Below are 26,304 nucleotides of genomic sequence, written 5' to 3'. Positions count from 1 at the left end.
ATACGGCTGAGTGCGGGCGCCGTGATTAAGCCCACCCCTCCTCCCAGCCGTAAACGGGAACCGTAATTACAAACTGTAGTGTGAACCCAGCCTTACAGGATGGTGGATCTGGCCAATGGAGCAGCAGACTCATTCATATAATTTTGTATACATAGAACTGTGCTTATGCCAAGCAAAACTGTGGAAGGTTAGTAGACACTGTACGGTGAGGTGGAGGTCCTACCGTTAACTTGAGGATGCTACCCAAGGGAGCACCCCATCTCTTTTTTAGTATTTTGTTTGTTTAGTGTTATGAATTGTGGCTATTCTAACCCATTTCTCACAACACATTTCTGCTGGACATTTCATACCACCACAAGCAGATTAGTAGTAAGGTCGCGTTCCCACATGCATGTGGGCAAAACCACACTCCTATGCATTAAACAACGGCCATATGATTTTACTGAAATTCTCAGCACCCATTGCTGAACACATGGGGTTGCGTTTCTTTTGCCTGGTTAGCCATGGCCATAGAGGGATAGACCTTCCACTATCTCTGAGTTCTGTACAGATATTTTGTATGAGAAATAAATGTATTGCTGACTAATGCTATATTGCTGAAAGTTCAGTTTATTTTAAGGAAATAAACACAAGATACTTTAACACTCAAGAGTAACAAGGCCTACAGTAAAAGTTCTTCTCGTCTCCGCTATATTATTTCTCTGTTCTACTACAAAAGGTGACATATGTGGTAACTATTGCCAAAAAGAACAAGAAACATACATTGAGGTTATATGCCTTATACATGCAGTAATCAATTACATGCAAAAGGTTTGCCATCTATATGGTCTTTTTGATGTGCAACATAACTGTCTTTATGGGTGAAGCATATCCCACACTCTGAGCATACAAAAGGCTTCTCGTCCACATGAAGTTTCTGATGTGCAACATAAGTTGCTTTCTGGGTGAAGCATTTCCCACATTCTGAACACTTGAAAGGCTTTACCTCTGCATGAATTAACTGATGTCTTGCCAAGTATACTTTAGCACTAAAACTCTTTCCACATTCTGAACAGCCAAATGGTTTCTCACCCGTGTGGATTCTCTGGTGTACAACACAACTTGCCTTTTGAGTAAAGCATTTGCCACAGTGAGTACACACAAATGGTTTTTCCCCTGTATGAACTCTCTGATGTGCTACAAAACTTGCTTTCTGAGTGAAGTACTTTCCACATTCGAGGCATTTGAAAGGTTTCTCATCCGTGTGAATTCTCTGGTGTGCATTATAACTGGCTTTCTGAGTAAAACACTTGCCGCATACTGAACACTTAAAGGGTTTGACATCAGCGTGAATCAGCTGGTGCCGCACCAGATATACCTTTGAACTAAACCGTTTGCCACATTGACAACACTCAAATGGTTTCTCTCCTGTGTGAATCCGCTGATGCACAATGCAGCTGGCCTTCTGGGTAAAACATTTCCCACAGTGAGTGCATACAAAAGGCTTCTCTCCGGTGTGGATCCTCTGGTGTGCCACGTAGCCTGCTTTCTGCGTAAACCGTTTGCCACAATCGGAACACTCAAAGGGCTTCTGTCCTGTGTGGATAATCTGGTGTCTAACCAGGTAGATCTTGGATGTAAAACACTTTCCACATTCAGTACAGAGAAACGGCTTCTGGTCTGTGTGGATACGACGATGGACGATGAGGTTTGAGGCACTAGTGAAGCATTTTCCACATTGAGAACAAACAAATGGTTTTTCCCCAGTGTGTGTTCTCTGATGTGATACATAGCTAGCTTTTTGCGTAAAACATTTACCACACACAGAGCAGGAATAGGGCTTCTCCCCTGTATGGATTCTTTGATGTATGATACGGTTTGCTGCATTAGTAAAGCATTTGCCACAGTCTGAACAAGGAAAGGGTTTCTCCCCTGTGTGCGTTCTCTGATGTTCATCAAAACTCTTCTTTAGTCGGAAACATTTGCCACACAGAGAACACTCAAAGGGCTTCTCTCCAGTATGTATCCTTTGATGCACCACACAACTCGCTTTCTGTGTAAAACACTTCCCACACTGAGTGCACATGAATGGTTTCTCACCTGTGTGAATTCTTTCATGGGCGAGGTAGCTGGCTTTTTGGGAGAAGCACTTACCGCACTGCGCACATACAAATGGTTTTTCACCTGTGTGGATTCTCTGGTGGGTGATATAACTAGCTTTTTGTGAAAAACATTTACCACATTCTTTACATACAAAGGGCTTTTCCCCCGTGTGGATTCTCTGGTGTGCAATATAATTTGCTTTCTGGACAAAACATTTGCCGCAGTCGTCACACTTAAACGGCTTCTCATCTTTGTGAATTCGAAGATGTGCCATGTAACCTGCTTTCTGAGTAAATCGTTTGCCACACTCCACACATTGAAACGGCTTTTCTCCTCTGTGGATAAGCTGATGCCGAACAAGATAGATTTTAGAACTAAAGCACTTTCCACATTCCAAACACTGAAAGGGTTTCTCACCTGTGTGGATTCTCTGATGAACAATGCAGCTTGCTTTCTGGGCAAAACACTTGCCACATTGAGAACAGACGTAAGGTTTCTCACCTGTGTGAATTCTCTGATGAACAATGCAACTTGCTTTTTGCGCAAAACATTTTCCACACTGCAGGCAGACGAATGGTTTCTCCCCTGTGTGGATACGCTCATGTGCCAAATAGCTTGCCTTTTGTGTAAAACATTTTCCACACAGCGTGCACATATATGGCTTCTCCCCTGTGTGAATTCTCTGATGTGTAAGGTAACTGGCTTTCTGCGTAAAGCACTTACCACAGAGAGCGCACACAAACGGCTTTTCTCCAGTGTGGACCCGCTGATGGGTTATATAGCTTGCCTTCTGAGTAAAGCATTTGCCACAATCCATGCATTTAAAAGGTTTCTCTTCAGTATGTATTCTTTGATGGGCATTATAACTGGCTTTCTGACTAAAACACTTCCCGCAGTCAAAACATGCAAAGGGCTTCTCCCCCGTGTGGATCATTCTGTGTCGGACTAAATAGATTTTGGAGCTAAAACATTTTCCACAGTCAGAACATTCAAATGGTTTTTCCCCAGTGTGAATCCGTTGATGCACAATGCAACTTGCCTTTTGGGAAAAACATTTACCACAGTGAGAACATATAAAGGGTTTTTCACCGGTGTGAATCCTATGATGTGCCAGGTAACTTGCTTTTTGAGTGAAACATTTACCACATTGAGAACAGGCAAACGGCTTTTCCCCAGTGTGGGTCATCCGGTGTCTCATCAGATACACTTTTGAGCTGAAACATTTGCCGCACTCAAAACATACAAAGGGTTTCTCCCCTGTGTGAATTCTCTGGTGAATAATACAACTGGCTTTCTGGGTAAACCGTTTGCCGCAATGAAAGCACACAAATGGTTTCTCGCCAGTGTGAATTCGTTGGTGTGCAAGGTAACTGGCTTTCTGGGTAAAACATTTGCCACAATGAGAACACACAAATGGTTTCTCTCCAGTATGGATCCGCTGATGCACTAAACGGTTTCCAGCACTGCTAAAACACTTTCCACAGTCCGGGCATGGGAATGGCTTATCAATTTCATGAATTCTCATGTGTTTCTTAAGGTAAAGGCTAGAAATAAAACACTTTCCACATTCAGAACATACATACGGTTTCTTGTCTGTGTGAGTTTTCCTATGAACGATGAGATCTGAGGCACTTACATAGGATTTTTCACATTCGGCACATGAAAAGTTGGTCTCACCTTGGTGGATTCTCTGATGCTTTATGAAACCTAGCTTAGAAGTATAGAGGTTTCCACACACTGGACACACAAATTGTTTCTTTTTTTTGTGAATTCCCTCATGTTCAAAAAGTTCAGATTCATAAGTCAGCGTTTTACCAGCATCAAAACAAGCAAATATGTTCGCTTTTGGAAAGAGGTTCTCGTGTTTAACAAGGTCTGTACTCATTATGGACAGGTTGAGAGGTTTATCTTCTTGGTTGTTTCTTTGGTTGTAATGAGTTGTAGAATATTCAGTCCATGGACCGAACTGACGTGGAGGCAGATGTAAAGAATGGAATCCATTTTGTTCCTCTGACTTTATTCTAATAGAAACAGTTGATGTTTTGCTTCTTGTAATCCTTGGAGTATAATCTTGAGTGAAAATGGAAGATCCTGTTACCCAGTCCAGTGAAAGAAAGGGTGGGGAGTTTCCCTTAGATGTCGTCTCACTGATGGGCTTGCCAGCTGAAGGGATAAAAAGAGAGATATTGGGTAAGCTTTAAATATTGTACTATATGCCAAATCTCAGGATATTTTAGGAGTTTTCTCTTTCTGTAAGGCTAAATTTCCACTTGGTTTTTTGTCCTGCGTTTTTAGGGATTAAAAAAACGCCAGAAAAAACACCAGTGCAATCTACGTCATCATGCGTCTTTTCTTGCGTTTTTTTCATTTGTGTGGAAATTGCACCTTGGTGTTTTTTTTTTTTGCTACCCAAAATTTGTTGGGTACCAAGATGGAAAATTTTTTATTAAACGCAATGTATATATTTTATAACTCAATTTTTATTTTTTAATAAAGTGTGTGTGTTTCACTTTTTTTCTCAATTTTAAATTTTTTTTTATGTAGTACTACTGGGAGTACAGCATGAAACAGACTGTTCCATGCTGGGAGTGGTAGTACCTGTACTATAGACATATCGCCCCGGGTCTCAGTCCTGACACCCGATGCGATCGTCCATAATATAGCAGAGAAGCCAGCGATGTCAATAGAAATTCATATCGCTCATTCATATTTTCCACCCAGAGCTGTGATTGGCCGGATGGTTGCAACCAATCACAGCTCTGAGGAAAAGATGAATGGATGAGTGGCCGGCCCGAGTATAGTGCAGAGCAGGGATGCGAGCGATGTATACAGCCGCTCCATCTCTGCTATAGACAGGACGATCACAGCGGATGTCAGTAGTGATACCCGCTGCGATCTGTTCTTATATGCAAGTACTACTATTCCCAACAGGGAGCACACTCTGCTCCATTCTGGGAGCTGTAGTATCTGCATTAATAGACAGATCACAGCGAGTGTAACTTCTGACACCTGCTGCGATCTGTCTATTAATGCAGGTACTACAGCTCCCAGCATGGAGCAGAGTGTGCTCTATGTTGGGAGTAGTAGTAACTGCAGTTATGGAAAGATCACGGCGGATGTCACTCCCCCTGACACCCGCTGTGATCCTCCTGTATAATGTTTAGATGCGGCCGCTTTTCTATGGTCCCCTGCACGGACGTATGTATACACATATTCCTATTTCTCACAGAGAGCTGTGATTGGCTGGAACCATCTGGCCAATCACAGCTCTCTGCAGGAAATATGAATAAGTGTAAATATACGTCAGGGCAGGGGACCATAGAAGAGCAGCCGCATCTATACATTATACAGGAGAATCGCAATGGGCGATCTGTCTATTAGTACAGGTAGTACTACTCCCATCATGGAACAGTGTGTTTCATGCTGGGAGTAGTAGTGCTAACTAAAATAAATGTAAAAAATAAAGCAAAAAAGTGAAAAACACACACACAATAAATTTTTATAATTGTCGGCCACATTTTTATTTCCTCGCACACATAAATTGATCCCTGTTTAAAAAGTAATACAAGTTTTTTTTTTAAATAATAGAAATTTCGTTAGATACAATTTTTTCCTTCACTACTGTATATTTTTTATAAAATTTTTATGATGGTACCCTACGAAATTTTATCTCCATCACTTTTTTGGATCACTAAAGTCCAAAAAAGATTAAAAAACGCCCGCAAAAACGCAAAAAAGTTAAACCCCACATATCGTTTTTCTTGGCGTTTTTTCACTCCCACAGACTTCTATTAGAGCAAAACGCAACAATTTTGCGGAAAAACGCTGGTTTGAGCGACATACAGCGTTTTTTTTCAGAACGCCAGGGAGTTGAAAAAAACACAGAAAAGGAAAAAATCGCCAAAAGGATTTAAAAAAACGCCAAAGTGAAAAAACGCCAAGTGGAATTCGAAATTTGCAATTTCTCATTGATTTGCAGCTTACATCTGGCCACAGCGTTTTTTGGCCAAAAAAATGCAATGCGGCAGAATTGGCATTTTTCTTGGCGTTTTGCCAAAAAAAAAAAAACAGTGGAAACTTAGCCTAAAGGGATCAACTATCGTTAGGACATCTCATCACTTTATGGTTGGAAAGGGAGAACTCCAGTGCCCTAGGCCAACTGACTGTAAGAGATATGCAGTAAAGTACATTTATTCGAATAGGGCTGCACCGCTATTCAGTTTGTCTGCTGTACAAGGAAAAACAGTAAAGGTCATACAGTACATAAGCAGCACTGCAAAACCTTTATTCTCAAAATTGGTAGGGATCCCAAAGTTCAGACCACAAATAATCATAAAGTGATGACATATCCTAGTAATATGCCATCACTTTATAAGATGGAAACACCTCTTTATATATCAAAATTCTTAAGATGTCTGAATACTACAGAATGAAGGGCACAACCATTAAAGCAGTTTTTAGAAAATTGCATACAGTTTGGATTTGGCCTTAAAAACAAAAACAAACATTTATTAACCCCTAAATCCGTTACCACTGCTCTAGTGCCACTCAAAGGGCCAGCTGGAATGACGTCATGTACATTGTTTATGTGATATGGAGAGGCCAATGACAGAATATGTGATGTTATTACTAAAGGCCCAGCAGGGGACATTGGTGCAATGAGAGTGCTGGAGCTGCAGCAGATTTAGAGATTAAAGGAGTACTCCAGGATAAGAAAACTTATCCCCTATCCTAAGGATAGGGGATGAGTTTCAGGCTCTCCCATAGAGATGTATTGAGGGGGCGTGTCGGCTGCCGCGTCATGCGGTGGTCGGACACAGCCCCTGGCCGCTGACTGTCGGGGCCCCGGACGGGAGATCGCGGGGGGTCCCAGCGGTCGGACCCCCTGCGATCTGAAACTTATCCCCTATCCTTAGGATAGGGGATACGTTTTCTTATCCCGGAGTACTCCTTTAATAAAGGTTTCTTTCATTTGAAGGGGTTGTCCAGCCAAAAGAAATGTCTTCTATAGCACTTGGGTATCTCCAGAACTTTCATTGAAATTAATGGATGACATGGGGTCTGCAGCTCCAGGATACGGGGAGTGTGGGGGGCCTGTTCTAGAGATCATGGGGGATACTTATCTCCAATCATGTGTATAGGACATATGTTTTAGTTTTTTTGTTCCTTGACATCTCCTTTAAGAATGATTCCAGCCAATATGCAATTTTCTGAAAATCCTGGAAAATCTCTAACAGGATGACTAGGAACTTTGAGTCATCCCAGTCTGGCACGTATGGGATTTCATGGTATAAAAACAATATTTTTATATTATTCATATCCCTTTATACAGTGCTACAGTTGCGGCCGTTACGCCCCCTCCCATAGAAATGAATGGAGGGGGCGTGACGTCACGTCCCCGTCTAGGAAGCCTGGCGGTTTCCGAAACTTCAGACGCAGCTATGCATAGAATGTGGGCTGCTGCAGGGAGATCGCGGGGGGTTCCAGTGGCGGGCCCCCCACGATCAGACATCTTATGCCCTATCCTTTCGATAGGGGATAAGATGTTTTTGCCTGGAATACCCCTTTAAGCATTAATTCTAATGCTAATCTGTTTCCTCTAAGTCCCCACAGCATCACAAGCTTCCTACTTTTTGGGGTGTTTTATTAAACCCTTCCCATCATAATTTTCATATTTTGCTTTAGTTTTTTCTTCTTTGCCTTCTGCGATCCATAACCATCAACAGAGTAATGTTAAAGGGGTATTCCAGGCCAAAACGCACGTCCCGGGAGCTGTGCAGTTCCCCTTGCAGCTAATAACTATTGGAAGGAGCTAATAACTATTGGAAGGATTAAGATTTTTTAATAGAAGTAATTTACAAATCTGTTTAACTTTCCAGAGCCAGTTGATATATATATATAAAAAAGGTTTTGCCTGGAATACCCCTTTAACCCCTTAAAGGGGTTCTCCGGTGCTTAGACATCTTATCCCCTATCCAAAGTATAAGGGATAAGATGCCTGATCGCGGGAGTCCGGCCGCTGGGGAGCACCCCGTTTGTAATCAGTCCCCTGATAGCTGTCATGCCCCCTCCCATAGGCTTGCATTGAGGGGCGGAGGCATGACATCACATGGGGGCGGAGCAAACACGCTCCGGGGACTGATTACAAAGGGGTGCCGCATGCAAGATCACGGGGGTCCCCAGCGGCGGAACTCCCGCGATCAAGCATCTTATCCCCTATCCTTTGAAAAGGGGATAAGATGTCTAAGCACCGGAGTACCCCTTTAAGGACCAGGCCAATTTTATTTTTGCATTTTAGTTTTTTCCTCCTTGCCTTAAATCATAACTCTTTTATATTTCAATCAACAGACCCATATGAGGACTTGTTTTTTTGTGTCACCAACTTTACTTTGTAAAGTTTATTTTACCATTAAATGTACGGCGCAACCTAAAAGAATATTATTTATGTGGGAAAATTGAAAAGAAAACCGCAATGTAGCAAATTTGGAAGGTTTTGTTTTCACGCTGTACACTTTACAGTAAAAATGACTTTTTTTCTTCATTCCGTGGGTCAATACAATTAAAATGAAAAAATGAAAAAAATCTCAAGCTAATTTAACTAAATTAGTATGTTTGAAATTGCCCTATTTTGACCACCTATAACTTTCTAATTTTTCCGTTTACCAGGCAGTATGAGGGCTAATTATTTTGTGCCGTGATCTGCAGTTTTTATTTGCACCACTTTTGCTTATATTTTACTTTTTATAAATGTTTTATAATTATTATTTTTTGAATAAAATGTGACAAAAGTTCGGATTTGCATTTTTATTGAGGGTGGGGATTTTTCAATTTTTTTTTACATTTTTTAACTTATTTTTTTTTACATTTTTTAACTTTTTTTTCACACTTTAGTAGGACTATTTATAGCAAACATTTGATTGCTAATACTGTTCAGTGCTATGCATAAGGCATAGCACTGATCAGTGTTATCAGCGATCTTCTGCTCTGGTCTTCTCGATCCCAGGACACGGCCGGAGGCAGGTGAGGGGACCTGTGGCCGCCATGCTGGATGTTCAGATCCCAGCGGCAGCGCTGCGGGCGATCCGATCATCCATTCAAAGTACCACCAGGGGTGTGGAAATTTAATAAAAAAACTACTTGTCCACGGGACTAAAACGGAGCAAAATCTACTTGTCCCTCATGACGATCCACTTGTCCAATTTTCGCTTTTACATTCTCGTTTTTTCCTCCTTGGCCTATAACAGCCATAACTACCTACTATAATGATACCTTTTAATTTTTCAATAACATATTCTCCGAACCAAAAAAATATAAATAATCGGTGAAGTGAAATTGAAATAGTAAAAGATAATTTAGCAAATTTGGTGGTTTTCTTTTCTATGCCATTTACCGTATTTATCGGCGTAAAACACGCACTGGCGTATAAAACGCACCCCCATTTTAACAGGGAAATTTAAGTAAAAAAAATAAAATGTAAAATAAATGACTTGGACTAAATGCCACATCATCCCCCCAACTTCGTTTTCTTCTGCACCTCAGTTTGGTCCCGTCCCCTCCAGTGCCACATCATTCCTTCCCTTTTATCAGTCCCTGTGCCAGATTTACCCCTCTCATCGCCACCCCCCATGTCTCATCATCTCCCCATGTCTCATCATTCCCCCCTCATCATCCCCCCACCCTGTCTCATCATGTCCCCCATCATTCCCCCTCATCATCCCCCCACCCTGTCTCATCATGTCCCCCATCATTCCCCCTCATCATCCCCCCACCCTGTCTCATCATGTCCCCCATCATTCCCCATCATTCCCCCTCATCATCCCCCCACCCTGTCTCATCATGTCCCCCATCATTCCCCCTCATCTTCCCCCCACCCTGTCTCATCATGTCCCCCATCATTCCCCCTCATCTTCCCCCCACCCTGTCTCATCATGTCCCCCATCATTCCCCTCATCATCCCCCCCACCCTGTCTCATCATGTACCCCATCATTCCCCCACCCTGTCTCATCATGTCCCCCATCATTCCCCCTCATCATCCTCCCACCCTGTCTCATCATGTCCCCCATCATTCCCCCTCATCATCCCCCCCACCCTGTCTCCTCATGTCCCTCATCATCATCCCCCCACCCTGTCTCATCATCCCCCCCTCATTCCCCCCCCCTCATTATTTCCCCCTGTCTCATCCCCCCCATCACCCCCCCTCATCATTTCCCCCTGTCTCATCCCCCCCATCATCCCCCCCCTCTCATCATTTCCCCCTGTCTCATCCCCCCATCTCATCATTTCCCCCTGTCTCATCCCCCCATCATCATTTCCCCCTATCTCATCCCCCCATCATCATTTCCCCGTCTCATCCCCCCATCATCATTTCCCCCGTCTCATCCCCCCATCATCATTTCCCCCGTCTCATCATTTCCCCGTCTCATCATCCCCCCCATCATCCCCCCCCCCCTCATCATTTCCCCGTCTCATCATCCCCCCATCATGTTCCTCCTATGGCATCCAGTGGTCTTCAACCTGCGGACCTCCAGATGTTGCAAAACTACAACTCCCAGCATGCCCGGACAGCTAACTGCTGTCCGGGCATGCTGGGAGTTGTAGTTTTGCAACATCTGGAGGTCCGCAGGTTGAAGACCACTCTTCCCCTTTCCTTACTTGTCTGCACTTCGGCTGTCTTGCAGGCTGCTGGGTCAGTGAAGCAGATGAGTTACGTCCTCTCCCGGCTCCTCTGCACGGCATCACGGATGTCACTTTTTGGCGGCGACTACAGGAAATGAAGTGATGCTGCACAGAGAAGCCGGCAGAGCACGTAACTCATCTGCTTCCCTGACCCCACAAGACCCTCCGCCTGACCTGACCTGCCGAAGTGCAGACAGGTAAGGAAAATAAACAAAACTATAAAAAGCAGGGAAAGGGGGAATGATGAGGGAGGGGGGAAGGAGGGAAAATGAAAAGTGAAACTCACTTGTCTCTCGCACGATCCACAGGTACTGGTGGATAGTGCGGGAGACGCTAATTAAAAGGTAGCGCAGACCCGGACAAGGTAGGGCTCATTTTAATCAGCGTCTCCTGCACTATCCACCACACCTGTGGATAATGCGGGAGAAAACAAGTGACAGTGCGGGGAGGAGATGCCGCTGGTCACTGATTTAAAGTGTCCGCGGCCGTGCTGTTAATACTTAACAAGCAGACGCTGCTGCGGCCGCTTTAAATCAGTGACCAGAAGACTTATCGGCGTATAACACGCAGGCAGACTTTTTGCCTTAAATTTAAGTTTTAAAAGTGCCTGTTATACGCCGATAAATACGGTACCTTGTGGTTGAGCCAACATGTAGTTTTGATACTTTAGGCCGCCCTGATTACAGCAATACCAGATTTGTATAGTTTCCGTCATGTTTTACTGATTTTAAAAAAATTCTGACCTTTTTCGAATTTTTTTAATTGCCATTTTTTGACCCCTGTAGCTGCTTTTTTTTCCGCATACCAGGCTGTATGAAGGCTAATTCTTTGCGCCATAATCTATTTTTGTATCGGTACCATTTTGGTATTGATCTGACTTTTTAAACGCTTTTTAACTTTTTTTTTCTGGGATATTCAAAACATTGCAATTCTGAGGTTTGGTATTTTATTTTACATTTACGTCATTTACCGTATGGGATACATAATGTTATATTTTAATAGTTCATACAATTATGCACGCAGCAATAAGAAATATGATTATTATTATTATGTTTACATGTTTTTATATAGGAAAAGGGGGTGATTTTAACTTTTAACATGGAAGGGGTTAATGTGTGTCTTTTAAACTTAATTTTTTTTTATAGTTTATTAGACTTTTAGGAGGAATCATTAGATTCCTCATACAGATCAATATAGTTCTATTGAACTCCCTTGATCTGTGTGCACTCCATCTGCACATCTGCACTCCATTGATAGAGCCAATCCAGCCAGGCTCTATCAATGACAGAGCCACGAGACAGCAGGGAACAGAGCCCTCCGGCTACCTCTATAGTGGATCTCCCCCAGCCGCCTAAGACACCCCCCCCCCCCCCCGCGATCATGCCGCAGGGGGGCGATCCACCCCACTAGACCACCAGGGAGCTTTCACATGTCCCTTTAGACGCCGCTGTCAGCTTTGACAGCCGCGGCGATCACCGCATGCTGGCTATTAGCAGCAGCCCCCGGCTACTGAGAACAGCCGGGGGCTGCAGAGTATGGAACGGGCAGAAGTCGGGAGCCTTCTCCATACAGACTGCTGAGCGCCGCCGGGCTTGTCAGGTCCGGCCCTGCTTGCCCAAAACAGGGCTAAGAGCCAGAATAATTCAATCTGCCCGGCACCTGGAACTGCATGTCCCAGACATCGGGCGATAGGAATTCCACATCCCTGACCACACTGCCACAGATGCTGTGATCTGTATTGATCATGGCATCTGAGGGGTTAATGGCGGACATCCGCGTGATTGCAGATGTCCCCCATTACCGGCGGGTCCCTGGCTGCTAATAGCATGACCTCATGATTGCGGTCATGGTGGAGCGTAAATGTACGCCATGGTGCGTTAAGTTCCAAAGCACCATGACGTACATTTACGTCCATTGTCGTTAAGGGGTTAAAGGGGTACTCTGGTGGAAAACTTTTTTTTTATCAACTGATGCCAGAAAGTTAAACAGATTTTTAAATTACTTCTATTAAAAAATCTTAATCCTTCCAGTACTTATTAGTGGTTGTATACTACTGAGGACATTTTTTGGGGGGGATTTCTTTTCTGTCACGACCACAGTACTCTCTGCTGACACCTCTTTTCATTTTAGGAACTGTCCAGAGCAGCATATGTTTGCTATAGGGATTTTCTCCTGCTCTGGACAGTTCCTAAAATGGACAGAAGTGTCAGCAGAGAGCACTGTGTTCGTGACATAAAAGAAAACCCCCCAAAAAAAGAATTTTCTCTGTAGAATACAACCGCTAAGAAGTACTGGAAGGATTAAAGGGGTACTCCGCCCCTAGCATCTTATCCCCTATCCAAAAGATAGGGGATAAGATGTCAGATCGCGGGGGTCCCGCCGCTGGGGACCCCAGGAATTTCCGGTGCAGCACCCCGCTATCACTGCACAGAGCAAACTCGCTCTGTGCGTAATGACGGGCAATACAGGGGCCCAAGCATCGTTATGTCACGGCTCCGCCCCCTCGTGATTTCACGGTCCGCTCCCTCAATACAAGTCTATGGGAGGGGGCGTGGCGGCCATCACAACCCCCTCCCATAGACTTGCATTAAGGGGGTGGGCCGTAATGTCACGAGGGGGCGGAGCCGTGACGTCACAATGTTCCGGCCCCTGTATCGCCGGTCATTACGTTTATTGCATCATGCATGATAAACAACATTTTATATAGTTGAGACATTTCCACATGTGGCAATACTATTTATGTATTACTGTATATACTTGAGTATAAGCCGACCCGAATATAAGCCGAGGCCCCGAATTTTACCCTTAAAAACCCAGGAAAAGTTATTGACTCGACTATAAGCCTAGGATGGGAAATACATCTTCCCCCCCATGTAATCATCCAGACCCCCGTCATCATCCCCCCCCCTTCATCATCACCGCGTCTCAATCCCTTCATCAGTGGTCTTCAACCTGCGGATCTCCAGATGTTGCACAACTACAACTCCCAGCATGCCCGATGCATGAACGTCCCTGTGCGTTGTCGTCAAGGCAACGTCACTAGTCCGGGGCCGGGCCCAAAGTATGGTGAAGAGGGCCCCCCCGGTAAAAATGGACAGCCCGCAACGACTAATCCTCCCCACCGAACGGTCCCTGCAGCATAGATGGCCCGGACCAGCTCACCCTAACTTCCCGCCGAGGGGGGGTGAGTACAAAACAAAAGGGGGGGGGGGCTGGATGATGACGAAGGCTGCAGTGGTCTTCAACCTGCGGACCTCCAGAGGTTTCAAAACAGCTGGGAGTTGTAGTTTTGCAACATCTGGAGGTCCGCAGGTTGAAGACCACTGATGAAGGGATTGACAGGTGGAGAGTTCACTCGAGTATAAGCCGAGAGGGGATTTTCAGCACGAAAAATCGTGCTGAAAAACTCGGCTTATACTCGAGTATATACGGTAAGTGGAGAAAGGGGGTTTCCTTGTAGTTTTTTTCCCATTTTTATTAGGTAGATTTAAAAAAAAATTATTAAACATTTACATAATTTTTTTTATATTTTATTATATTTTTTGGGCCCCTAGAGAACTGCTAAGTCGGCATTCTAATAGTTTTGCCTACCTGTGGCAAGATGCATTAGTAGAGTTTACATGGCATTGATGGAAGCCTTCAGAAGGCCTCTGGCTGCCATGGCAACCAGTGAGCCCCCTGTGATTGAATTGCAAGGGGTTGATTGAACCCCTGAAATGGATCTAGATGGTTAAATTACCGACACTGAAGCAAACTCCGAAGCTGACTTCTGCCTGTAGCTGTCGGTTGGTTATGTAAGTGTCTAAAACAAATACATGTTTGGAGGGGTTTAGACATCCCTTTAAAGGGCCAGTTAATTAGTGGTTCATTTATTTCAAATTCCATCTGCCCTACTAGCACACAGGGGCAAAAAAAAAAGTTAAAAGCTATTTTTGACAGCACTTTTTTTTTTTTTTTTAATGATCACTTACTTGAACATGAATATTCTGGAAGCTTTTTCTCCCCTTGTTGCCGCGGGACCATCAAATATGGTTCCTCTCCTTGCTCGATAACTGATACAATAGGAGGCTTCATGTGATCCAAACCTAAAAAAAATAAGTTGTCTGATAATTCTTGGTTTAGACCTTACTGCTTAGTTACAATGCATTTGGAAAGTCTTCAGACCCTTTGCCATTTTTTTTTACATTTCGTTATGTTGCAGTCTTGTGTTAAAATAAGAAATAAAAAATAAAAATGTCCCTATGATTCTGCACTCAATACCCCATGATGACAAAGCGAAAACAGAATGTTAGGAATCTTTGCTAATTTATTAAAAAAGAAAAAACTAAATATTGCACTGACATAAGTATTCAGACCCTTTACTCAGTTAAAGCACCTTTGGCAGCGATTACAGCCTGGGTATGATGCCACAAGAATTGCATACCAGGATGTGGGGATATATATATGTGTGTGTATGCATTATAAAAAGACTATTTGACAAAGCCCATCCCCCACGCTACTCTGCTCCTTGCTTTTCCCCCTCCTGTCGAGTAGAGGAATTTCCTGTTCTAGCCAATGCCTAAAACCTTCTTAAATATCTGAGACAGAGGGCCTACCTTATATGGTATGCATATGGTTTGCTAAGACTAAATACACCTCCCTAGTGAGGGCGGGAACTTATGCTAAATGCAATGTCTATACAGTGGTCCCTCAACATACGATGGTAATTTGTTCCAAATGAACCATCGTTTGTTGAAACCATCGTATGTTGAGGGATCCGTGCAGTGTAAAGTATAGGAGGTAATACTCACGTGTCCCCGCCGCTCCGGACCCGTCACCGCTGCCCTGGATGTCGCCCTTCATCGCTGTCGTTGCGTCCCCGGGGTGTCCCCGTCGCTCCGGAACGTCTCTGCTGCCCGGGATCCTCGCTCTCCGTCGCCGCCATCACGTCGCTACGCATGCCGCTTCTATTGGATGACAGGACGGCGTGCGCGATGATGTGATGACGTTGAAGGAGAGTGCCGGCGTAGCAGGGGACCCTGAAGAGGACGCGCCGGAGCCCCGAGGACATGTAAGTGATCGTCGGGGCACAGGGCGCACCGTAAACGGCTATCCGGCAGCAGCTGAAGCAGTCTGCGCTGCCGGATAGCCGTTTATGCGAGGGCCCCGACATACAAAAGCACCATATGTTGATGCTGCCTTCAACATGCGATGGCCTCTGAGAGGCCATCTTATCTTGAAATGATCGTATGTCGGGGGGTCACTGTATATCTGGATGACTGACTAATAAAATTTAGAATTATGTTAACACTGACAATGTGTGTCTGTGTGTGATTTACTTATGTGCATACACTTTATTCTGATAAAGAAAATAATGAATTCGGAAAGGAGTTAGATATTTACTAGGTCATTGATAAAATCCATATCAGTTTGGCGCCGGTATGGTACCATGAGGCAGTCGTGCAATAATATGTATTAAAGGGGTACTCCACTGGAAAACATTTTCTTTTAAATCAACTGGTGCCAGAAAGTTAAACAGATTTGCAAATTACTTCTATTAAAAATTGCAATCCTTCCAGTACTTATCAGCTGCTGTATAATACACAGGAAGTTCTTTTCTTTTTGAATTTCCTTTCTGCCTGACCACAAGTGCTCTCTGCTAACACCTCTGTCCATTTTAGGAACTGTCTGAGCAAGAGGTTTGCTATGGGGATTTGCTCATACCCTGGACAGTTCCTAAACAGGACAGTGGTGTCAGCAGAGAGCACTGTGGTCAGGCAGAAAGGAAATTCAAAAAGAAAAGAACTTCCTGTGTATTATACAGCAGCTGATAGGTACTGGAAGGATTGTTTTTTTTTTATAGAAGTACTTTGCAAATTTGTTTAACTTTCTGGCACCAGTTGATTTAAAAGAAAATGTTTTCCAGTGGAGTACTCTTTTAAGTTGGACCAAAGATATGGGACACAGATGGAAGCTGATCATCTCCAAGAGTACGGTAGGACAACTTTCTTGTACCCAGCCAAAGTGCCACTGTTTCCCCCTTTGGATTATCTTGGTGCCTTAAGTCGACTGTCTCACGACCTACAAAGGCAGGTAACCTCTTGCCTAGAGTCTGTTAACTGAACCTGTCAAAAGTAACTATCTGCAACCTGAGTGTGTATGAAATGTGAGAGAATGAATAAGCAGGATACTGGGGAGAGGGATATTGGGACCCTCTGGGATTTGAGTTTTGGAGTAAACTAATGATCCAGAAAAAATTATAATCAAAATAATTAGGCAATGAAATTAACACTGATGTACAGACATAGCTTTTTGTAGCCTGTTGATGGGATGTTAAATAGAGAGCGTTTGTTTCAGGGTGTGTATAACAACTCCCAGATGTGTGAGGTTCCATGAATGAAGATGGAATGGGGTTGTTTTTTCCAATGGTGGGGACAAAAGTGAAGATGTTGAGGAGGAGTGCTTAGTGCTATGGAATGCAGAGGGCGTGGTAGGAAAGCAGAGGGAGTCTCTAGGAAAGCTGTGTGTACATGATTGTTACTTTGATTTTGTGTATGTAGTTATATGATGACGTTTATAGGATGGTTCTTATGATATAAAATATGTTGTATATGTGTGATGTGTATAATGAATCAGGAATACATGGAATATGACCAGTGAATGTTTATTTGTGAAGGTGTTTATGTGTGTGTTTGTGTTGTAATGGATCCTTTTAGATTGGTAAAGAACAAAAGAAAATCCACATGGTATTAATTGAACATATTTGATGATATTTCATTAATTTCCTAATAAGTTTTGTTTTCACAGTTGCGCAGGATGGATGCCAAAAATGAAGTGTATCAGGAAATGGGATTAATTGTCTGATTATATTATAGGAGTAACAAGAGAAGAATTTTAGCCAAGAAAATTTAAATAAAAGATATAAAAAAAAGTGATCACTATTTAATTGATAGTATAATGTTGTATTACCTAAGCATTTAAAGTCCGCTAATGAGTATTTCATTATAAACAATGCGCATTGAAGATAATTTTTACAATTTGTGAAAGAGCTCTGTAGATTTTTTATTTATACATTTTTGGTGATTGTTGGGCCCTGTATGTATGAGTATTTATACATGTCAGTATTATTACATGTTATATGTGTATTGTATGTCCTCATGTAAAGTGACACAGGAATCCAGTCAGTTACTAGACATTCAAGGGTTATTTATGACTGATCTAAACTGAGGTAAAGAGAATACCCAAACTCAAAGGGGCAGTGACCAGTGACATAGAGGAGTGGGAGGAGAAAGGTGGGGCTTATAGAGAGAATAACAGCCTCCGCTCCTGACACACAAAGTCACATTAGACTTGAAGGAAATTTGACTGTTTGAAATTGAGTATGTTCATAATACATGTATACCCAATGTGATATACCTATACATTCTACATTGCATTTATTTGAATAACATCAATTGTGAGTGAATAACTTTATAATTATACTTTAGTTTAATATGAAGATGCAGAAAAAGAAGCTCTTTGGTAGCTTTGCTACTCTCAGATTATAATTTATTTGTCTTGAATTTATGAGGTTAAAAATTCAAGCGTCATGAACAGATATCAGAGAATCCATGGTTGATGCTGAGTTGTAAATGTAAGCTTGCTCCAAGTGGTGCAAAGGTGTAATATATAAGACAGGATATATGGTGACATATACAGAATGAAGTTCTACTTCAATAAACCACTCAATCTGAGTTGTTGGTTCAGAAAGTAGAGGTGAAGATATTCGCTGAGATGTGTAAGATATCTGAAGGTAAGACATAATCAGTACGGGTACACTTTTATTACCGCCCACAAGTATGGGCCTATTGGAGTAAAGGTTTTCCTGAATCCTTGGGTAAACCAATCAAATGTACAAATTTAGAATCTGTAGTTTGTTATTCAAGTATTCAAAGTCATCGAGCTGCCAGAGAAGGTGGCCATCATAAAAGTTCAGAACCACATCAAGGAAACAACCTCAGAAGCCAAAGGGACTGCATGGTGGACAAGGCTGCCAAGGCTGCAGTGCTCCTGTCCTCCCCACAGTTATGGTACAGAGTGTACATGTGGATGGGGAGTGTGGATCTGTCTGGTTAGGTCTCTTGCAGGAACAACCAATGCATGCTGAGAGAGACCAATGGAAGAAGAAAGAGGTGGTACAGGGCAAAGTCGGCACCTGGAGAGTTGGTAAGAAAATGTTTGTGCCAACATTCCTGTACCCCATGGTAACATATATGGCCCTATACACTAAGCAGAAGGGAGCTATGTGTGTAGTAATGTCCTAATGTCCATATTTTTTGTGGCCTCAGGATACAACAATGCAGAAAGGTTTGTACAGACTTCATTATTTGCATCTGTTAAGACCTAGGTAAAACATTATAGGTACCTGACAAACACACTCCCTAACCACCTTACCTGTTTCAGAGACTATGGGGAATATTTATCAAAGCATTAAGACTGGTTTTTCCTGTCTAAATTTGTCGCACAGAAAGTCGCAGTCTAAATATGTGCGACTTTTGCGTTAGAGGATTTTTAGAACATGATGCATTGTAGTCTATTTTAGACAGAAAAATGCATTGGCGCTGAATTGATCAAAAGCGACTTTTCAGCGACAAGTTGCACCGAAATGTCAGACCATGCTTGAGCAGGTTTAAATACAGTCTAAAGCATAGATCCCGAAGTCTGTGCACAGAATTTATCAAGAGCCATGCGCCTTTTGATAAATTAGGCGCACAATAGACCGGCCTAACGCTCTGTAGTTTGGTCTATATTGAAGCGGGACATAGACAGCTTTGATAAATCTCCCCTATGAGTAGACTTCATCTAACTGCCTAAGGTGGACCAATATAAGTATGTCCTTTTCTGACTGTACTGATTCCTTAACCATAGATACACTAAAGAATATAACTAAAACCTTCTGTAAAGTTGTGCCTAGTTTAGATTCTGTAATTGTTACCCAGTTCCTTAAACCCATGATTGTGTGTCAGGAAACAAGAGAGGAAATAGACATCTAGATATGATGATCCCGTACAGATGTATCTAACCACTGTAGAGATGAAGCTTGAAGAGTATGCACTGGATTGTTAGGATGTGACATTGCATGAGGAGAATCAGTGGGTGAGCATTGGTGTCCTGTACAAATAGCATGGTGAAATAAGCATCTTAGCGGGTGATAATGTTATAAGGAAAAGGAATACTTGGTGCCTAGCCAGTGGGATGAGTAAATGTTAACTACAGTAAGGTATTGGATACTTGGGGTATATAAAGCTCAGAACCCGATTAGAAGGGAATTGGACTGGAGAATGCAGATTAGTCAAGACTAGGGCTGCACGATATGGGGAAAATGTGCGATTGCGATTATGGGCCTAAATATTGCGATTACGATATGTGATGCGATGTAATAAATAAATGGTGAAATTCCACCATTTCATGTCCAATCTCCTCCATTTTACAACTATCCATTCATTTTATGCCCACTGCCTATTTCACATCTCCCCATTTAATTTCTCTCTCCCCCCGCTCACATTCTCCCCTCATGGTCACATCTTCTCCCATCACATTTCCCTCCTATGTCACATTCCCCCCTCCCCCTGCCAAATTCTCCCCCCCCCCCATATCACATCTCACCCCGTCACATTTCCCCCTCCCCGTCACATTCACCCTCCCCCTGCCACATTCCCCACCCCCCGTAACATTCCCCCCCTCTCACATTCCCCCGTCACATTCTCCCCCAGTCACATTCCCCTCCCCGCCTGTCACATTCCCCCCCCCTCGTCCCATTCCCCCCTCCTCGTCACATTCTCCCCCCCACCGTCACATCCCCCTCGTCACATTCCCCCCTGCCACTTTCCCCCCTGTGACATTACTCCCCCACCCCCGTCACATTCCACCCTTGGGGGGTTGGGGGCCCGTATCGCTAAATCGCAAAAAGCAAAAATCACAATTCGATGGCTTTTGCGATATATCGTGCAGCCCTAGCCAAGACTCTTATGCCCATACACATTTTCACTACCGAACCTGTTGGGAGCCTTGACCCCCATGTGTGTATTGATGCCCAGATGAATTTAAAGCTAGAGAAAAAAAGTAAAAGCCAGATTTAAGTCTATAATACCCCAGATTTCCATAAACAAGAATGTAGACTGGATTAATTATATCTATTATAACCAGCAGAGATTCATAAATGTCTTAGAGAATGCTCTTAACTCCTTAAGGACTCAGTTTTTTTTTTTTTTTTTGCACTTTAGTTTTTTCCTCCTTACCTTTTAAAAATCATAACCCTTTCAATTTTGCACCTAAAAATCCATATTATGGCTTATGTTTTGCGCCCTTATTGTGGTTCTTCCCAAACCAGGCTAGGATCCAACCCTACCGGATTCCTATAGCCCCATTTCTCTCCTTAATGTAGATATCAAACTTCTGGCCAAAGTTCTAGCTTATCGGCTGTGTAGGGTTATAGCCGCTGTCATACATCCTGACCAGATGGGTTTTATGCCATTGAGGGCCACGGATATTAATGTACAAATATTGCACCATAACTTAGCGGCAGCTGAAGGGGGTGCCTCTGGGGGTTATGTAGTTAGCCTAGGTGTCTATAAAGCCTTTGATTCTGTGGAATGGCTGTATTTGCGGGTTGTTTTGAGGGCCCTACAGTTTGGTCCTCGGTTCCGGGCGTTGGTACGGTTGTTATATGATAGCCCTAGGGCTAGGCTAGGGTGCTCACTAATCTTGAGGTCTCTGACTCCTTTCAGCTAGGAAAGGGGACGAGGCAGGGGTGCCCCCTTTTTTGTTTGCCCTGGCAGTCAAGCCCCTGGCTGCGGCCATCCGAGCATCTCCTTGTATTCATGGGGTACGTAGGGGTTCCTTGGAAGAAAAAGTGTCACTGTATGCAGATAATACTTTGGTTTACCTAGCAGATGTCCATGATTCCCTTGGGGCCTTGTTTGCTCTCCTTGAGGATTTTGGTTCCTTGTCCAGTTTCAGGGTTAATTGGGTCAAGTCTTCCTTGATGCCGCTGTCTCATGGGTTGCAGGTGGTCACTCACTTTAAATATTTGGGAGTGGAGGTTTCTGTATCTGTGAAGGACTATGTAAAGTTAAATTTGGATCCTGTGTTGTCATCTGTGATAGCTAAATTACAGGCCTGGTCTCCTCTAACCCTATCTCTAGCTGGCAGGATTAATATATTTAAAATGATTTATCTGCCTAAGTTTTTATATTTGTTTCATCTTTCCCTGGTGATTCCCCCTAAGAGATTCTTTACGAGGCTGAGTGGTGCTTTGAGATCCTTTTATTGGCAGGACAAACATCCGAGACTGGGTCAGGAGCTGCTCCAGGCGCCCAAACTGAGGGTGGCTTAGCTGCTCCTAATATGCAATTATTTTCTAGTGTCTCAACTGGTGTATGCTGCCTGGTGGATCAACTTGGATCTGGCGAATGCTTCCACTGCTCTGGCGGGAGCTCTCATGGGTTCGTATGAAACACTGATTAATACCCTGTACAGGTATACCCCTACTTCTAGGTTATTGTCCCCTATTAGGACTGTGGCAGTGGTGTGGTTGGTGGTTTCTAGACACTTTCCATTACCGGTAATGTCCCCCAGGGAAGCCCTGTGGGGAAATTCTCATTTTGAGCACCTGCAGGAGTTGGAGGCTGCCGGGTTCTGGAGCGCTCACTGAGTCAAATTTGCCATGCACTTGTTTGGGGAGTTTCCTGCTTTCCCTTCATTCCAACAAATGTGTGACCGCTTCCATCTCCCCCGGAGTTCCCAGTTTATGTACTTCCAGTTGAGACATGTGATGGTGATGCAGTTTGGCTCCCTTGATGTGGCCCTGGCCTTTTCTGAAGTGGAGTTGCTTCTGGGTACAGCTGACTTCACTAAACCTTTGACTCAGGCTTATACATTATTGCAGTCGGCGGGCCTGGATCTGTTCGAGCTGGCTTATTCAGGTTAGGTTCATCCTTAGATTATATTACATTCTGGTTAAGCTATTCCGTATGGGTATCTCTTCTTCATATGTTTGTTTTGGTGTCATGTGGATGTGGGCTCTCTTCTACATGCTATGTGGCGTCGTCCTTGTGTGGAACCCTTCTGGAGGGAGGTGCTGCAGTTCTTGGCGGACCACTTGGAATTTCCTCATGTGTTTTCCCCTGGTGTTTGTCTGTTGGGTGTTATTGATGACTTAGCCTCAGGCTCCCATAGGCGCCTACTTATTCAGTTTCTATTGTTCTGTGCTCGTAAAGTTCTGATTATGGCCTGGAAGGATACTTCCCTCCTCCTATTGTAAGATGGTTCAACCTAGTTAACAAATATGTTCCGTTGTACAGGATGCTGTACCTTAGTCGCAAGTGCCCCAAGAAATTTGATAAAATCTGGATGCCCTGGCTCCTTATAGGAGAGTCGGTTGTCCCACTGGAACGAGTTGGTTCTCCTGGGTTGATTTGTTGTCTCTATCTTGGGCAAGGAAGTTGGGGATACTCCGCGAATGTATGGGAATGTGTGTGAGTGTGCGTGTTGCCTGCGTCTCTGTTAAGTGATTTGGTGTCAGCCGGGGGTAGATATCCTTGACTACTTACTTCAAGGGTGTTGTCATGCTGCTCATTTGCTCCTGTTTTTCTTCTTGAGGGTGGTGGGGATGGGTCTATCTCTGGCTGTATGTTGATTTATTTTTGTATTGTGTTGCTAAATCATTAAAGTTATAAATAAATACTTAAAAAAAAATGGTCAGGCCGAACAACTAAGTGCCACATCCACTACGACATTCCAAAATCGTATGGCATTAGATATGGTGTTAGGGGAAAAAGGGGGGGGTATGTAAAATGTTTTGGGAGACCTGTTGCCCATATATCTCAGCCAATACAGGACCTAATGGTAAAGTAACCATAGCCATAAAGAGACTAGAAGACCTATCAGTAGATCTTAAAAAGAATTCTGGAATCTCAGACCCCTGGGATCAATACTTTAATTGGATGGGAGGGTGGAAAAAGACTTTGACCCAAATAGGAATAGCCATACTTATAATCCTGATAATCCTTGCTTTTGTTGTGTGTTGTGTTTTGCCTTGCTTAAAGAATATGTGTGAGAAGGCTGTTGAGAATGCCACGCCAGTGATAACGAGTTTGGACTTTGAGACAATTGATGAAGCCTATACCCCCTTACAGAGCTTCAATACCATCTATAAAAGCAGTGAACCATAGGGACAGCATCTGACTCCATATGTGTAAAGTCTGAGGCTAAGGGGGTCCATGGACAAGCCATGGATCATCTAAAGTACAGTGAAGCATTTGAGAAAACACATTGGGGCAGATGAGTTAGGATGACGGAAATTAGGGAAAGGTAAAATAGTCATTTTAACGGGGGATTGTAGTGGATATCCCCCACTATGAGTGAGTATATATATATGTGTGTGTGTGTATGCATGATAAAAAGACTATTTGACAAAGCCCATCCCCCAAGCTACTCTGCTCCTTGCTGTTCCCCCTCCTGTCGAGTAGAGGAATTCCCTGTTCTAGCCAATGCCTAAAACCTTAAATATCTGAGACAGAGGGCATACCTTATATGGTATGCATATGGTATGCCAAGGCTAAAAACACCTCCCTAGTGAGGGCGGGAACTTATGCTAAATGCCATGTCTATATAACTGGACGACTGACTAATAAAATGTAGAAGTATGTTAACACTGACAATGTGCCTGTGTGTGATTTAGTGCATGCACTTTAATCTGATGAAGAAAATAACTAATTTGGATGGGAGTTACATATTTACTAGGTCACTGATAAAATCCATATCAAGATGATGAGCAGTGCCTGGTTTCCTCCAAACTTGAAGTTCAGAATTGAGGCCACAAAGTTAAATCTTGGTTTCATTAGACCAGAGAATCTTGTTTCTCAAAGTTTGAGAACCTTAAAGGGGTTGTCCCATAAAGCAAAATTGGTAAAATCCAATGTGTACCAAATGTGTAAAGGGGAACAAATGTTTATATCAAATTTGATGCTTTCCTGTAGAGTTGTTCCCCCTATGGATCATTTTTTTGTTTCCTCTCTAAACTGTGACCCTGCTTTTGCCATGCAACAGAGCACACACTTTCCGACAAAGTGGGTCAAAACCAAGGACAACAGTTATCAAAACAAAGCAGGCACATGGCGGATTAGTAACCTTATATTTCTCAAACAGGACATTTAAAAATGATTGCACGTTTAAAATATGTATAATTACATAATGCATCTGTGTAGATTTTTTTTCCTAATGGGACAACCCCTTTAAAGGGGTACTCCGCCCTACATCTTATCCCCTATCCAAAAGAGCATCCGCGTTCGTGACGTCACACCACGCCCCTCCATTCATGTCTATGGGAGGGGGCGTGATGGCTAGTACATAGCAGCATGCCTCCTTCCATAGACATGAATGGAGGGGGAGTGGCGGCTCCGCTCCGTGCACCGGATGACTGGGGTGCCACAGCGGAGATCGCCTCCTACCATAGACATGAATGGAGGGGGAGTGGCAGCTCCGCTCCATGCACCGGATGACTGGGGTGCCCCAGCAGCGGGACACCCGTGATAAGATATTTAATCTCCTATCCTTTGGATAGGGAATATGTTTTCTGGCAGAGTACCCCTTTAAGGAGCTTTTTTGCAAATGCCAGGTGGCCTTAAATTTGTCCTTTACTGAGAAGAGGCTTCTTTCTGGCCCAGATCGGCGGATTGCTGCAGTGATTGTTTACCTTCTGGAAGTTCCTTCTATCTGCACACAGGTTCTTAGGAGCTCATCCAAACCATTGGATTCTTGGTCACCTCTCTTACCAAGACCCTTCTCTCCAGATTACATAGTTTGATAGAGTGGCCAGCTCTAGGAAAAGTCTTGGTTGTTTCAGCAGCAGCAGTGACGTCACTAAGCTTTGCCCATGCCCCATGCCCCAAGCCGCTGCTGCTCCCTGCTGGGTCTCGCAGTGAGAGAACAGCAGCGCTGATGTCAGTAAGCTCCGCCCGCGCCCCAAGCCGGGTGCCCGGAGTGAAACTAACGGAAGAGATTACTAGTGTTGAGCGGCATAGGCCATATTCGAATTTGCGAATATTCGCGAATATATGGACGAATATTTGTCATATTCGCGAATATTCGCATATTCGTAATATTCTCGTTTTATTTTCGCAATATGCGAATATTCGCGTGTGCGAAAATTAACATAAGCGGAAATTTGCATATACAAAATTAGCATAAGCGAAAATTCGCATATGCGAAAATTCACACACCAGTCTCACACAGTAGTATTAGAGCCTTCTTACACCACATAAGCTGGAAGCAGAGAGGGATGATCACTGTGATGTGTACTGTGAAAAAAAAAAAAAAAAAAAACCCCGAATATTCGTAATTACGAATATATAGCGCTATATTCGCGAATATTTGTGAATTCGCGAATATGCGTTATTCGCGAATAAAATTCGAATTGCGAATATTCGCGAGCAACACTAGAGATTACAGGAGATCCCCGCCACTGAACCGGACAAGGTAAGTACTGTTGTCACCAGTGTCACCTGCACTACCTGTCGGTACCGACA

At 43.5% G+C, this 26,304-nt stretch overlaps 1 protein-coding gene across 4 annotated transcripts in view; it reads right to left on the bottom strand.

The window, feature by feature from the left end:
• Positions 1-597: 597 nt before the first annotated feature.
• LOC130282777 (zinc finger protein 84-like) overlaps positions 598-26,304 on the bottom strand; it is a 77,382-nt gene continuing 51,675 nt past the window's right edge. For all 4 annotated transcript variants that reach the window (XM_056531483.1, XM_056531481.1, XM_056531482.1 and 1 more), the window contains exons 4-5: positions 14,731-14,844; positions 598-4,245 (exon numbers count right to left, since the gene is read on the bottom strand). In XM_056531483.1, coding sequence (XP_056387458.1) covers positions 794-4,245; positions 14,731-14,844 — 3,566 coding nt within the window. In that variant the 3' untranslated portion in view covers positions 598-793. The remainder of the gene's footprint in view (positions 4,246-14,730; positions 14,845-26,304) is intronic.

This window comes from Hyla sarda, chromosome 7 (assembly GCF_029499605.1).
Source record: "Hyla sarda isolate aHylSar1 chromosome 7, aHylSar1.hap1, whole genome shotgun sequence".
In the NCBI taxonomy this organism is placed as follows: Eukaryota; Metazoa; Chordata; class Amphibia; order Anura; family Hylidae; genus Hyla; species Hyla sarda.
This window is presented reverse-complemented; position numbering and strand designations above follow the sequence as displayed.